Source organism: Dama dama, chromosome 12, assembly GCF_033118175.1.
Source record: "Dama dama isolate Ldn47 chromosome 12, ASM3311817v1, whole genome shotgun sequence".
NCBI classification, from domain to species: domain Eukaryota; kingdom Metazoa; phylum Chordata; class Mammalia; order Artiodactyla; family Cervidae; genus Dama; species Dama dama.
In genome coordinates this window covers 44552151-44566215 of record NC_083692.1, presented here as the reverse complement: position 1 = coordinate 44566215, position 14065 = coordinate 44552151, and the positions used below count along the sequence as shown (strand labels likewise).

Sequence of the window (14065 nt, the reverse complement as noted above, 5' to 3'; positions counted from 1 at the left end):
TGTGTTCTAGAAAGGTCATGAGCAATCAAACCCTATCTTAAATACTCTTGGAAAAGAGAAGAAATAAAAACAGTGAGTGCATCAGGAAATGGGTAATTCTTCCACTGTCCACCCTGCCCAATTTTATACTAAGAATTCATTATTCATCAGGAGTTAGGAGTAGAAAACTAACATTGATTTGGTGTTTTACAGTCACTGTCTTTATGGGAGCTACCAATGTGTTCTTAGAAGAGACTGCCATAAATTCATGTTTTCCCTGTTCCAATTTTCATAAATTGGGTTTTCTCCAGACACACTTGCATTATGTTCCAGGCTGTAGGCACACACTATTTGCCCCTTCTTGCTGCTCTGGAATGTTTAAATACTTTGAAAGTGAAAGATACATAGCTTAAGGAGTATAAATCCTTTCTTGTGAGCATCTTCCATCTCAGCTTCTTCAGCAGCTCCATGCTCCTCCCCACTTCAGTGCACAGCATGTTAAAGCAGCCCTCACTTGTTCCACATACCCCCTTGACCACTGTGCCTTTTTCTCACACACCCCCTCCTGGCTGCCAAAGCACCTAAAATAGTTGTCTCCACCAATTATTTTTCACTCCTTGCAATCTGGCTTCTACCCACATTACTCCACCAGTAATTCTTCTTGCTAAATCCAATGGTATTTTATTAACTCTTATTCTCTTTAAATGGATTAAACAGTAGCAGCACCTCTTTGAAACTCTCTGACATTGTTTTTTAAAACCCAGGGCTCTCCCAGTTTTCTTCTTATCTCTCTGGTCTTCATTACCTCTGACTCCTTTGCTCATTCCTCTCCTTCCTGTCCCATATGTTGGAGTGTTCTTGCCAGGAGAGTCCTTGATCCTGAGCTCTTGTCTGTCCACCCTTTTCCTTCAAGGAGGATATCCTTCTGCCTCTCTCCTGTGGTTTTCTCAGCTGCCCTGGTTCCCCATCATTTCTGCATCCTCTGAGTTTTTGTAGCATAGCCTATGCCTATCATGTAAGCTGTCAGCCACCTATTTAACTGTGTCCTATATATGTCATGTCTGTCTTCCCAGTCAGAATGTGACATTTGGAGGCCAAGGACTGAGACATTTCTCAGGCATTCCTACAGTGCCTGCTTTAAGTGTCAGAACAGATGATATACCCTGTACAGAAATACTTTGCAAACTATAACCTGCTAAATAAATATGAGTTTACTTTCATGTTGTTGTTGTTCAGTTGCTCAGTTGTGTCTGACTCTTTGCAACCCCATGAACTGCAGCACACCAGGCTTCCCTCTCTTTCACTATCTCCCAGAGCTTGCTCAAACTCATGTCCATTGAGTTGGTGATGCCATCCAACCATCTCAGCCTCTGTCGTCTCCTTCTCCTCCTGCCTTCAGTTTTTCCCAGCAACAGGAGGTCTTTTCCAATGAATTTCTCTTCACATCAGGTGCCCAAGTATTAGAGCTTCAGCTTCAGCATCAGTCCTTCCAATGAATATTCAGGGGGGATTTCCTTTAGGATTGACTGATTTGATCTCCTTGCAGTCCAAGGGACTCTCAAGAGTCTTCTCTAGCACTGCAGTTCAAAGGCTTCAGCCTATTTTATTGTCCAACTCTCACATCCATACATGACTAGTGGAAAAACCAAAGCTTTGACTATATGGACCTTTGTAGGCAAAGTAATGTCTTTGCTTCTTAATATGCTGTCTAGATTTGTCATTGCTTTTTTTCCAAGGAGCAAGTGTCTGTCTTTTAATTTCATGGCTGCAGTCACCATCCTCAGTGATTTTGAAGCCCAAGAAAATAAAATTCTTTTTATAGTGTAAATTTAATAAAGTCTTTAATGAATAAAAGAAGAGTTCTTTTTGGTCAAAAGCCACCAGCTAGAAAAACAGGTAAGATATGTCTGTTCTTGGCTCAGAACAATAATTCAACCTTGTCTTTTCTTGTTTTTTGTTTTTTTTTTAAGGAACATTTAGAAGACTTTGAGATGCTGTCCTTTTGGCTTTCCAATACCTGTCATTTCCTCAATTGCCTGAAGCAGTACAGTGGAGAAGAGGTAGGGACGCCTGCCTGCTCTGTGTTCTGTACTGACTGCCAATCTCCAACCTCCTCGTGAGCCAGAGCTCGCCAGAGGAATTAGGAATCAGACGGCCCAGTCCAAGGACATCCTCTGCTCCAACTGGTCTTCAGGCTTCCTTCTTACCCAGGAGACCAGCTTCACATCACCAGCTGAATGGAGGTCACAGGCAAAAAGACTTCCAGAAGGAGGTTTAGACTTCGGGCATGATACTAAGCCTTAGTGTCCTTGACTTTCAAAATACATGAGGTGGATTCTTCCCTGGTGGTCCACTGGTTGAGACTTCATCTTTCAAGGAGAGGGTGTGGGTTCAATCCCTGGTTGGAGAGAAATAAGTAAAGAAAATCCAACTTCTAACCAAAAGGAACACTGGGGCTGAGAGGGTCACAGACCAGTCCTTTTAAGATAAGCTGGCATCTGTGTGGCTTTAACAGGAGGCATATCATCACCATTTTTAAAAATTTATTTATTTTTTAATTGCATCACCATTTTTAAAATCCTTTCTTTACCCTCTTTAACCATGTATACAATGTTTTTTTTATTTGTCTGAAGATTTTTTAATTACTATATTTTTATTTCTAAAATTCCAATGGTTCTTTTTTACCTCTGCCTTTTAAAATGTCCTATTCTTACCTTAATTTTTTTTTTTTAATTTTACTTCTTTGAACATTGTAAATGTATTACCATGTTCAGGCTGGGCTGCTGTAACAGAATACCACAGACTAGGTGGCCTAAACAACAGAAATTTATTTTCTCACAGTTCTGGAAAATGGAAATCTGAGATCAGGGTGCAAGCATTGGGTCACTGGTGAAAGTCCACTTCTGGACTTGAAGATAGCCACCTTCTCCTTATGTACTCACATGGCCTTTCCTCGGTGCATGGGATAGAAAGAGAGATTGATCTCTCTAGTGTCTCCTTTTATAAGAACACTAATCCTATCAGATCAGGACTCCCACCCTTGTGACCTCGTTTAACCTTAATAACATGGTGACAGAGACCCCATCTCCAAATCTAGCCACAATGGAGGTTATGGCTTCAACATAAACATTTGAGGGGGAAACAAATATTCAGTCCATAACACCCATATTAAAGTATTTCAAGTTGGTCTATACTCTGTAACTGTAAAGTTATGGATCTCATTTATTGCATCTGTCAACCTCTTACAGCAGCTTATTTCCTTGGATGCTTCGCTGTTTTTCCTATGAGCTTCCATGGGGGTTGTTTTCCAGTGTAGTCTAACTCTGGAGGCACATATTTGTTGAAAAGTTAAACAGAACAGTAATATTTACAAATTCTTAGATTCAATCAACTGTAGATCATGTAGTACTATATAATACATAACTCAGTGAAAAAAGTCCACATGTAAGCAGACCTATGTAGTTCAAACACATATCATTTAAGAGTCAGGTGTAGTTAGTTATAAAAAATAAATGCTATCCCAAACATTAAGAATTCATTTGATACAGATCAGACATTAAGTATAGGAGTTGTAGTAGAAACTTATTGTAATATCATTAGATACAGAGATAGTATTTTAATTTCCTATGTGTCTACATTATTCTAATATTTATATGTTCAAAATTACTTTCAGGAATTCATGAAGCATAATAGTCCACATCAGAATAAGAATTGCTTGAACAATTTTGACCTTTCAGAATACAGACAGATTCTTAGTGATGTGGCTATACGAATATATCATCAGTTCATTATCGTAATGGAAAATAACATTCAACCAATAATAGGTAAGAAAAGAATCAATGACTAAGAAATATTTATAATGATATTGAGACCTTAAAAAATAAATCTGCATGGAATGTGTAATTGAAAAGCACATAATTTTTTTTAAGCCAATAGTAAAATAATTTATTGATTTAGTCTTATCCTTTTCTGTCCCACCCTTCCCCCAAAGAAAACAACTAAGTCATGTTGACATAAGTGGTTTTAGTCACTAGGGTGATATTTAGTACTCATAGTAGCAGAAAAGGCCAGTGTGGTGTTGACAATCCAAATTGTGATTCGGTCATGTTTCCAGTGGTATAAGCAAATGTTCACACAAAAACCTCTACATCTCCCGAAAACAAGCACTCGTTTTCAGAGGTGGTACACCCATGATACTCAGAAAGGAAGAGAACCATTTTTTCCTCAAGTAATACTATTTTTAGAGATTTTCCCTAACAACAATGCAAATAAGAAATTCACAACATCACCTAGATAAGTATGATTCTCTATTGTACCTTCAAAGAACATAATTTTAAAACAAGAAACTTTACTAATATAAAGGCCCACTATTTAATTCTCTGATTGCCTAAAATGATTACATATATAAAAGTACATGGGTCATAGTTTTCTTTCTATAAGGGGGATCCATCCTGTAGGGAAAGGTTTGGGAGAACTGCTGCTAATTATGTGGCTAATCCTGGTTCTGAGCCAAGTATTTTTGAAATCCTAGAGCCCTACTCATGTATATTTTCTTGTATACTTGTATACTCTTGTATACAAATTCTTATATACTTTCTTCAGTTTTCTGAAATTTAAATACTATAGGCTTTAAGTAGTTCCAGACCATGAGATGTCACGCTAACCAGCTTTCTCTCCTGTCAAGTTGGAAGAAGAGGAACTGTTCCCCTGCTGTAGATGGTGGTTCATTCCCATCCACCCCTTACACCCTGGTGTTCCCCAGCCCTCCATCCTTCTTCTTTCTCTGTTACAGCTGTATCCACACTAACTCTTGTGAAAATTGTCCCACTCCCTGAAACAGACACATGAGAGCAGGGGAAATGTCCTCTGGCTGTCCCCACTGCATGTGCAAGAAAAGCTTCCATTTTTCTCCGTAGTGCCAGGCATGCTGGAGTACGAGAGTCTGCAGGGCATTTCTGGCCTGAAGCCCACAGGCTTCCGGAAGCGGTCTTCCAGCATAGACGACACGGATGCCTACACGATGACCTCCGTCCTGCAGCAATTGAGCTACTTCTACAGCACCATGTGCCAGAATGGCCTGGACCCTGAGATCGTGAGGCAGGCGGTGAAGCAGCTCTTCTTCTTGATCGGGGCAGTCACCCTAAATAGTCTCTTCCTGCGCAAGGACATGTGCTCCTGTAGAAAAGGGATGCAGATAAGGTAACACCCATCAGCCACCACTAACCCTGGAGAGGCAGGCCAGAAAGGATGCTCCTGAAGTCCGAGACCACACACTGTGCCCGCCCTCCCTTCACAAGAGCAGCACTTCTGGAGGGTGTGCAAAATGACTCTTAGAGCCATGGAGATGTCAACTATCTGATGCCAGGCCCTCCTCCCATCATTCTGCCTATGCTAACTTGACACTCTAGCAGAGTGACTTCAACTAAGAACTAATAGCTGTGTATTTTAAATTCTGGCCCTCTGTGGCTATCATATATGCAGCCAGTATTTGTTGACCACCACCTCCATGACTAGCACTGCTGGCGGGGGATGCAGGAAACAAAGGAAAGGGTGATTTGATCCCTGCTGTTGAGAAGCTAAATGATGATTCAAGACCACTATAATTAAGTCATAAATAAGTGGTACAGGAAGTGCTTCAGAGAGGAGAGATGATCATGGCCAGAAAAGTTAAAGAAGCCTGAAAACTGTTTGTGAGTGATCAAAAATGGAAAAACATTCCAGGCAAGGGAATGAGTGGGCAAAGGCATAGTGGTAGGACTGAGTGAGGATCCCTCCTCTGCTGCTGCTAAGTCGCTTCAGTCATGTCTGACTCTGTGCGACCCCATAGACGGCAGCCCACCAGGCTCCCCCGTCCCTGGGATTCTCCAGGCAAGAACACTGGAGTGGGTTGCCATTTCCTTCTCCAATGCATGAAAGTGAAAAGTGAAAGTGAAGTTGCCCAGTTGTATCGGACTCGTAGCGACCCCATGGACTGCAGCCTACCAGGCTCCTCCGTCCATGGGATTTTCCAGGCAAGAGTACTGGAATGGGGTGCCATTGCCTTCTCCAACCCCTCCTCAGGCAGGAGTAAATATTAATAGCTCTGTCTAGATTAAGTGAAGGCTTATGTCAGGATCTACAGGACTGCAGTAGAGTGGTAAGCTGGACCCAGATTGGGAGGGTGTAAAATGCCAGGCTAAGCGTTGAGAGTTCATCCTGCAGACATGGTTATCCAGTTTTGTTTTGTTTTTTTTTTTAATTTCTTTTTATGTATTTATTTATTTTTGGCTGTGCTGAGTCTCTGTTGCTTTTCGAGGGCCTTCTCTAGTTGCCTCTTGTGGGGCTACTCTCCTTTGCAGTGAGAAGGCCTCTCATCACAGTGGCTTCTCTAGTTGCAGAGCATGGGCTAAGTAGTTGTGGTATGTGGGATTAGTTGCCTGGTGTTATGCGGGATCTTCCCGGACCAGAGATCGAACCTGTGTCCCCTGCTTTGGCAGGCAAGTTCTTATCCACTGTGCCACCTGGAAGCCTAGTCATCCAGTTTTGAGGTGTGTCAGCTTCTCTGTCCCTAAACCAAGAAAACACAGATCATTAGCTATTGTTTGAATTAACACTGTCACATGATTAGAAAGCATATAATATAGGGTAGATATTTAAGATGTTTTAATATGTACATGGATATAATACCTGTAGGTGACAGGAGAATCTGGGGTGATGATGATGGCCGTGACACAATGAAAAGTGACCCAAAAAGTTTATTAAGCCAAACAGTAAACAAGAGGCATCCTTTACATCTTCTTAGCATTAGTGAAACTTGGACATCTCTACAAAGCAGTGTGTGAAATTCCCATGACCCCAGGTTGTGGTTTTCAGATTCAAGGGAGTATTCAGGAGGGCTGGGCTTTGTGGGTCTTTTCCTCTTCACTGAGAGGAAAGGCGTCTGTTTATTTCCCAAGCTCTGAGCAGATGCCCTGAAGTCCTCTGGGGCAGGCCTCAGGCTTATTTAAAGTCAAGTCGTAAACCTACACGTCACCAAAGTCTTTGCTAAACAACTCTTATTCCACCAGTAGGTCCCCAAGGTAAGTGAACATTTGTCCCCATAGGTGCCCAGCACTCTTTCCTCTCACCAACTGGAAGTGCTATTAGGGAAGTACTGCCTTTCCAGTGTGTTGCTCTGAGTGAATAGCACATGCACCTTAGAGACATTTGTTCATTCAGATATTGATTCAGCTTCTGCCATAAACATGGTACTCCAGGATTGGCAGTGATTTTACCATGACAACACCAGCACTGCAATAGAAAAACATGGACACAAGTGGAATATCAAACTCCAAGAAAAGAAAAATAAACAGTGGACAGAGTAGCTTGAAAACAGGCACTGGGCTTTCTGACTGCCAGGAGAAAAAAGCAAAACGTCAGTAGCTCTCTGGTCTCATCTGGCATGGTGAAGCAGACCAGTTCCTGGGAAAATGTAAAAATTTTCCTAGTATGTAGTTCTTTTTTTAGTTCCTAGTGGGCTGCCGTCTGTGGGGTCACACAGAGTTGGACACAACTGAAGTGACTTAGCAGCAGCAGCAGTCATAAATTTATAAAAAATACTATCTCATGTGGAACTTTATCTCACCATCTCCACAATAGCATTTTTATTGCAAGTTCCATTGTGGTTATTTTGCCCAGGCATCATTTTTTTTTTTTTTTTTTTTTGGCTCTGCTGGATCTTCATTGCTGTGCAAATCTCTAATTGCAGTAAGTGGGGGCTACTCTAGTTGCAATGTGCAGGCTTCACATTGCAGCAGCTTCTCTTGCTGCCGAGCATGGGCTGCAGGTGCAGGGGCTTCAGTAATTGTGGCTCATGGTTTCAGTAGTTGTGGCTTCCAGGCTCTAGAGCACAGGTTCGACAGTTGTGGTGTATGAGCTTAGTTGCTCCAAGACAAGTGGGATCTTCTCAGATCAGAGATTGAACCTGTGTCTCCTGAATTGGCAGGTGGATTCTTTACCACTGAGCCTTCAGGGAAGCCCACCCAGGGTGCTTTGACAAGAACCTAGGTAGGGCCTGTGGAGACAGTTCTGTTAGGAACCAGAATGATGTGGCCCAGGTACAGACATTGCTTGTTGTCCTGAGGGAATCTGGGGAGAATACAAAAGGCGTTGACTTAGGTCTTGGAGGACAAGAAGGATTTCAGCCCAAGAACTAGAGAAATGAGCACAGGCCTCAGTGAAGGAATGCTTAGGGCAGGGTATGAATAGCCCTCCTTGAAAGGAGAACCAGGAGTGATGGGGGGATCTAGAAAGATGGGTTACTGAGATAGAGCAGAGTGCCAGCATGAGAAATGCATGCCAGTCCCTTGGGAATGGCAGCAGCCTCGAGAGTTTTTTCTTTTTCAGAAGGCTTTAAACTGTGGATTAAAAAATAATAATAATAAACTATGGATTAGATTTTTTTTTTTTTTAGTAGTTGTGGGATTATTCAGGTTATGGATTTCATCTTAGGTGAGTTTGGTAGTTTTTGGTTTTCAAGGAATTGGTCCACTTCATCACAGTTGAGGTAATGTGTGTATCACTGTTGAGTATATTCCTTTATTATTCTTTTAATTTCTGCAGAATTTGTAGTATTGGCCCCTCTTCCACTCCTCTGTGGCTAATTTGTCTTCTCTTTTCCTTGGTCAATCTTGCTACAGGTATATCAATTTTATGATCTTTTCAAAGAACCGGGTTTTGATTTCATTTATTTTTGTCTTATTTTTTAAATTTAATTGATTTCTGTTACTGTCTTTTTCAATCCTTCTGCCTACTTTGCATTTATTTTTCTTTTCTTCTAGGTTCCTAAAGTAGAAGCCTGGATTATTAGCTCTGAGACTTTTCTTTTCTAACATAAGCATTTAATGCTATACATTTCTCTCCAAGCACTACTTTAACTCTATCCCCCAACACACAGTTTTGATGTATGTTGTTCTGTTCATTTTTGTTCAATTCAAAATATTTTCTAATTTCCTTCAAGTCTTACTTTTTGACTCTTGGATGGTATAGAAGTGTGTGTTGTTTAATTTCCAAGTGTTTAGAGACTTTCTTGTTACCTTTCTGTTATTGATTTTAGTTTAATTTTGTTGTGCTTAGAGAATATACTTTGTCAGTAAGGCTCTTAGAAACAAAGGTAGAGTGGTGGTTGCCTGAAGCTGATGAGAGAAAGAGAAAAAGGGAGTTGTTGTTCAATGGATGTACAGTTTCAGTTTTACAAAAGGTTCTGGGAGCTTAGTTTCACAACATGGTGCATATAGTTAAGACTACTATGCTATACTATACACTTACAATGGTTAACATGGTAATTTTATGTTATGTGTTTTCTACCACAATTTTTATTTTTTTTTTTTTGAAAGCTTTTTATTTATTTTTTTTTCTTTTTTTTTATTATTATTATTATTTTTTTCCAGTGGGTTTTGTCATACATTGATATGAATCAGCCATGGATTTACATGTATTCCCAATCGCGATCCCCCCTCCCACCTCCCTCTCCACCCGATTCCTCTGGGTCTTCCCAGTGCACCAGGCCGGAGCACTTGTCTCGTGCATCCCACCTGGGCTGGTGATCTGTTTCACCATAGATAGTATACATGCTGTTCTTTTGAAATATCCCACCCTCACATTCTCCCACAAAGTTCAAAAGTCTGTTCTGTATTTCTGTGTCTCTTTTTCTGTTCTGCATATAGGGTTATCGTTATCACCTTTCTAAATTCCATATACATGTGTCAGTATGCTGTAATGTTCTTTATCTTTCTGGTTTACTTCACTCTGTATAATGGGCTCCAGCTTCATCCATCTCATTAGGACTGGTTCAAATGAATTCTTTTTAATGGCTGAGTAATATTCCATGGTGTATATGTACCACAGCTTCCTTATCCATTCATCTGCTGATGGGCATCTAGGTTGCTTCCATGTCCTGGCTATTATAAACAGTGCTGCGATGAACATTGGGGTGCACGTGTCTCTTTCAGATCTGGTTTCCTCAGTGTGTGTGCCCAGAAGTCTACCACAATTTTTAAAAGGATCTCTAAATGCACACAGGTTAACATACACTGTAGATTATGATGCTAGAGTTCCCAACCATCCCACTTTGTCTTAGACTTTCCCAGATTTATTTTTAAAACACAAACTTATAAATACTTTTACATTGAAAAAAACAAACTATATATTTGTTGTTGTTGGTCAGTCGTTAAATCATGGCTCTTTGCAACCCCATGAACTGCAGCACACCAGGCTTCCCTGTCCTTCACCATCTCCCAGAGCTTGCTCAAACTCATGATCATTGAGTCGGTGATGCCATCCAATCATCTCATCCTCTGTTGTCCCCTTCTTCTCCTGCCTTCAATCTTTCCCAGCATCGGGGTCTCTTCCAACGAGTCGGCTCTTTGCATCAGGCGGCCAAGTATTAGATCTTCAGCTTCAGTATCAGTCCTTCCAATGAATATTCAAGGTTGATTTCCTTTAGGATTGACTGGTTTGATCTCCTTGCAGTCCAAGGGACTCACAAGAGTCTTCTCTGTCACCACAGTTCAAAAGCATCAATTCTTCAGCATTTAGCTTTCCTTATGGTCCAACTCTCACATCTGTACATGACTACTGGAAAAACCATAGCTTTGATTAGACGGGCCTTTGTCAGCAAAGTAATGTCTCTGCTTTTTAATATGCTATCTAGGTTGGTCATAGCTTTTCTTCCAAAGAGCAAGCGTCTTTTAATTTCATGGCTACAGTCACTATCTGCTGTGATTTTGGAGCCCAAGAAAATAAGTCTGTCACTGTTTCCACTGTTTCCCCATCTATTCGCCATGAAGTGATGAGAAAATTTATATGATTTCAGTTATTTTTAAATTTGTTAATACTTGCTTTTATGACCCAGAATACAGTCTACTTTTGTGAATATTCCAAATGCAGTTGAAAAGAATGTACATTCTTCTGTTGTTGGGTGAAATATTCTACAAATGTCAATCAGACCCAATTTGTCGATGGTATTTTTCGGGGCTTCCCTGGTGACTCAGGCAGTAAATAATCTGCCTGCCATGCAGGAGACCTGGGTTCAATCCCTCGGTCAGGAAGATCCCCTGGAGAAGGGAATGGCAATCCACTCCATTATTCTTGCCTGGAGAATTCCATGGACAGAGGAGTGACTAAGACTTTGACTTTCACTTTCATTTTTCAGTTCTTCTGTATCCTTGCTGATTTTCTGTCTACTAATTCTATTGACTACTGAGAGGTGTATTGAAGTCTTCAGCTGTAATTTTGAATATGTCTATTCTTTCAATCTGTCAGTTTTTGCATTATGTATTCTGAAGCTCTGTCTTTCTTACACTCTGAGTAAGGTGCATACACATTAAAAATTGTTATGTCATCTTAGTGGCCTGACCCTCCTGTCATTATGTGGGGGTCTCTCTTTATCCCACCCTGTTAATTTTCTCTGCTTTGATGTCTACTTAACGGACTTCCCTGGTGGCTCAGACGGTAAAGCATCTGTCTCCAATGTGGGAGACCTAGGTTTGATCCCTGGGTTGGGAAGATCCCCTGGAGAAGGAAATGGCAATCTACTCCAGTACTATTGCCTGGAAAATCCCATGGACAGAGGAGCCTTGTAGGCTACAGTTCATGGGGTTGCAAAGAGTCAGACACGACTAAGCAAAATGAGTCAGTCATATCTTGTCTGAAAGTCTGCTTTTTATTTGGATCAGCGTTTTCATAATATACCTTTTCCCATCCTTTTATTGTTAACTTATTTGTCTAATATTTGAAGTGTAGGCAGCATATATTTGGGTCCTTTTTTTTTTTTATCCAGTCTGACAATCTCTGTTTCTTAATTGGTATATTTAGACCATTTTAATTTAATGTATTTATTGATGTATGATATATTTAGATATGTCTACCATTTTGTTATTTTCTATTTGTTCCTTCTGGTTTTTATTTCTTTGATTTCCTGTTTCTGTCTTATTTGGGGTTCTTTGAACATTTTTGGCATCCTTTTTAAATTTCCCTATTGTGTTTTCTCTATATCTCTTTGTATGTTTTTTAATGGCTGCTGTAGAAATTATAGTATCATATTTACCTTTTTCAATCTATTTGGAATCAATATCTTTTATTTTTAAATTGGATTTTTTAAAAGCTGTTTATTTGGATTTTTTAGTCACACTGCATGGCATGCATGGTATTGGTTCCCCAACGAGGGATTGAACCCTTCCCCCCTTTGCTGAAAGTTTGGAGCCCCAACCATTTATCACATTAAGTGAAATGTAGAAACCTTACCATCACATAGGCCCCTTTCCTCTCTTTGGTTTATTTTGTAGTTGTCTTATGCTGTACTTCTACATATATCAAAAACTCTACCAGACAGTGTTATAATTTTTAGTTTCAGTTCACCTAGGATATTTTTAAGGGCTCAAAAGGAGAAGAATAGTCTTTTATATTTATCCAGATATTTATCATTTCTGTAATTTCTTCATTTCTAATGTTTCAAGTCTCATTTGTTCCCCCAGATCTCATTTAGATCTCATTTTCCTTTTGCCTGAGAAAAGTATTTCGGTAATCCTTTAGAGCAGATTCACTGATAATAGATTTTCCTAGCTTTCTTTAATCTGAAAATATCTTTATCTCACATCTATACTTCACCTATACTTCCTGAGGTATATTTTGGGCTAACAGTCCATTTTTTTCATCAATTTTAAAATGTTTCACTTTTTTCTGGTTTCCATGGTTTCTGATGAGAAATGCACAGTCATTGAATTATTATTTCCCTACAAATAATACTTAGTTTTTCTCTTATGATTTCCCAGATTTTTCCTTTGTGTTTAGTTTACCACAGTTTGATTATAATGTGACTAGGTATGGATTTCTTTGAGTTTAGCTTCTTTTAGATTCTCTGGATTTCTTGAATCTGCAGGTTTGTGGATCTCACCAAATTTGGAACATTTTCAGCCATTTCTTCAAATGTTTTGTCTGCTTCATACTTTCTCCTTTCCTTCTGGAGTTTCAGTGACACAAATGTTAGAGATTTCATTGTTTTGTTACCCCTAAAGTTCTGTTCTTGAGATTTTTCCTTTGGACTTTTCAGATTGCATAGTCTTAGTTTGGTGCCTTGAAGTTCTCTGACTCTTTATTCTACTATTGAGCCCGTTCAGTGAGTTCTTTTGTTTCTGTCGCTATATTTTTCAGCTCTACAATTTTTCAATTATTTTTTAACATCTTGTGTCTTTTCTGAGATTTTCTGTCTTTGCATGTATTTCAAGGTAGTTTGTCTTTACTTTTTGGAGCATTTTGTGATAGCTTCCTTAAAGTCTTTGTCAGATGATTGCAACATCTGTGTCATCTCAGAGTTGATATCTATTAATTGCATTGTACAATCTGATGAGATTTTCCTGGTTTTCATATGCCTAGTAACTTTGAATTGTATTCCGGACACTTTAGTATTATGAGACACTGAGTCTTTAAATCCTGTGGAGAATGTTGATATTTTTATCAGATAATCAACCCACTGGGATTCAGGTTCTGGGAATTGTGATTCCTTGGTCAGCTCAGTTTTCAAAGCCTTTGTAATGCTATTCGCTTCTGTCTTATGTGTGACACACAGTGGCCAGTCTGAAACTTGGGTGGTGCTCAATCCATAGTTTAGTCCTCAAAGTTTAAGTGTGCAGATTCATACATGGGCTCAGGGGTGTGCCCAGGAGTTCATAAGCAAATTTAAGGGTCACTTTCCCGAGCTTTTTCCTCTCCATAATACCCCTGGTACTTTCCAGATCTCTAGGGATCCTTTCTTTTGTCCTCCAGACAGAAAACTTGGGCTTTACTTAACTTACTATGTGCTACACGTCCAGCAGATGTCCCCGTCTGGGGTCAAGTGGTGGGAGGATAGAGCTCGAGGTGTTCACCCCCACCCTCTTGAGCTCCAGCTCCTTCAACTGAAGAAAGCTCCCCTCTGTGTTTTAGTTTGTTGCTGGAGCCTGTTGCCACCGCCATAGGACTGTTTGGGGCTTGCGCATAACAGAGTGAAGAAAAAGAAAGAAAAGGAGAAATAAGAAAAACAGAGTTTCTACCCTCTCTCAGAGTATTAGGACACCCCTTTTTAGCATCTCAA

General features: G+C 40.0%; 1 protein-coding gene across 1 annotated transcript in view; it reads left to right on the top strand.

Moving 5' to 3' along the window:
- The window catches only part of MYO5C (myosin VC), a 113589-nt gene that overhangs the window by 93204 nt on the left and 6320 nt on the right, over positions 1-14065 (top strand). Inside the window, exons 36-38 of the mRNA XM_061157176.1 lie at positions 1950-2039; positions 3653-3803; positions 4896-5178. Coding sequence (XP_061013159.1) covers positions 1950-2039; positions 3653-3803; positions 4896-5178 — 524 coding nt within the window. The remainder of the gene's footprint in view (positions 1-1949; positions 2040-3652; positions 3804-4895; positions 5179-14065) is intronic.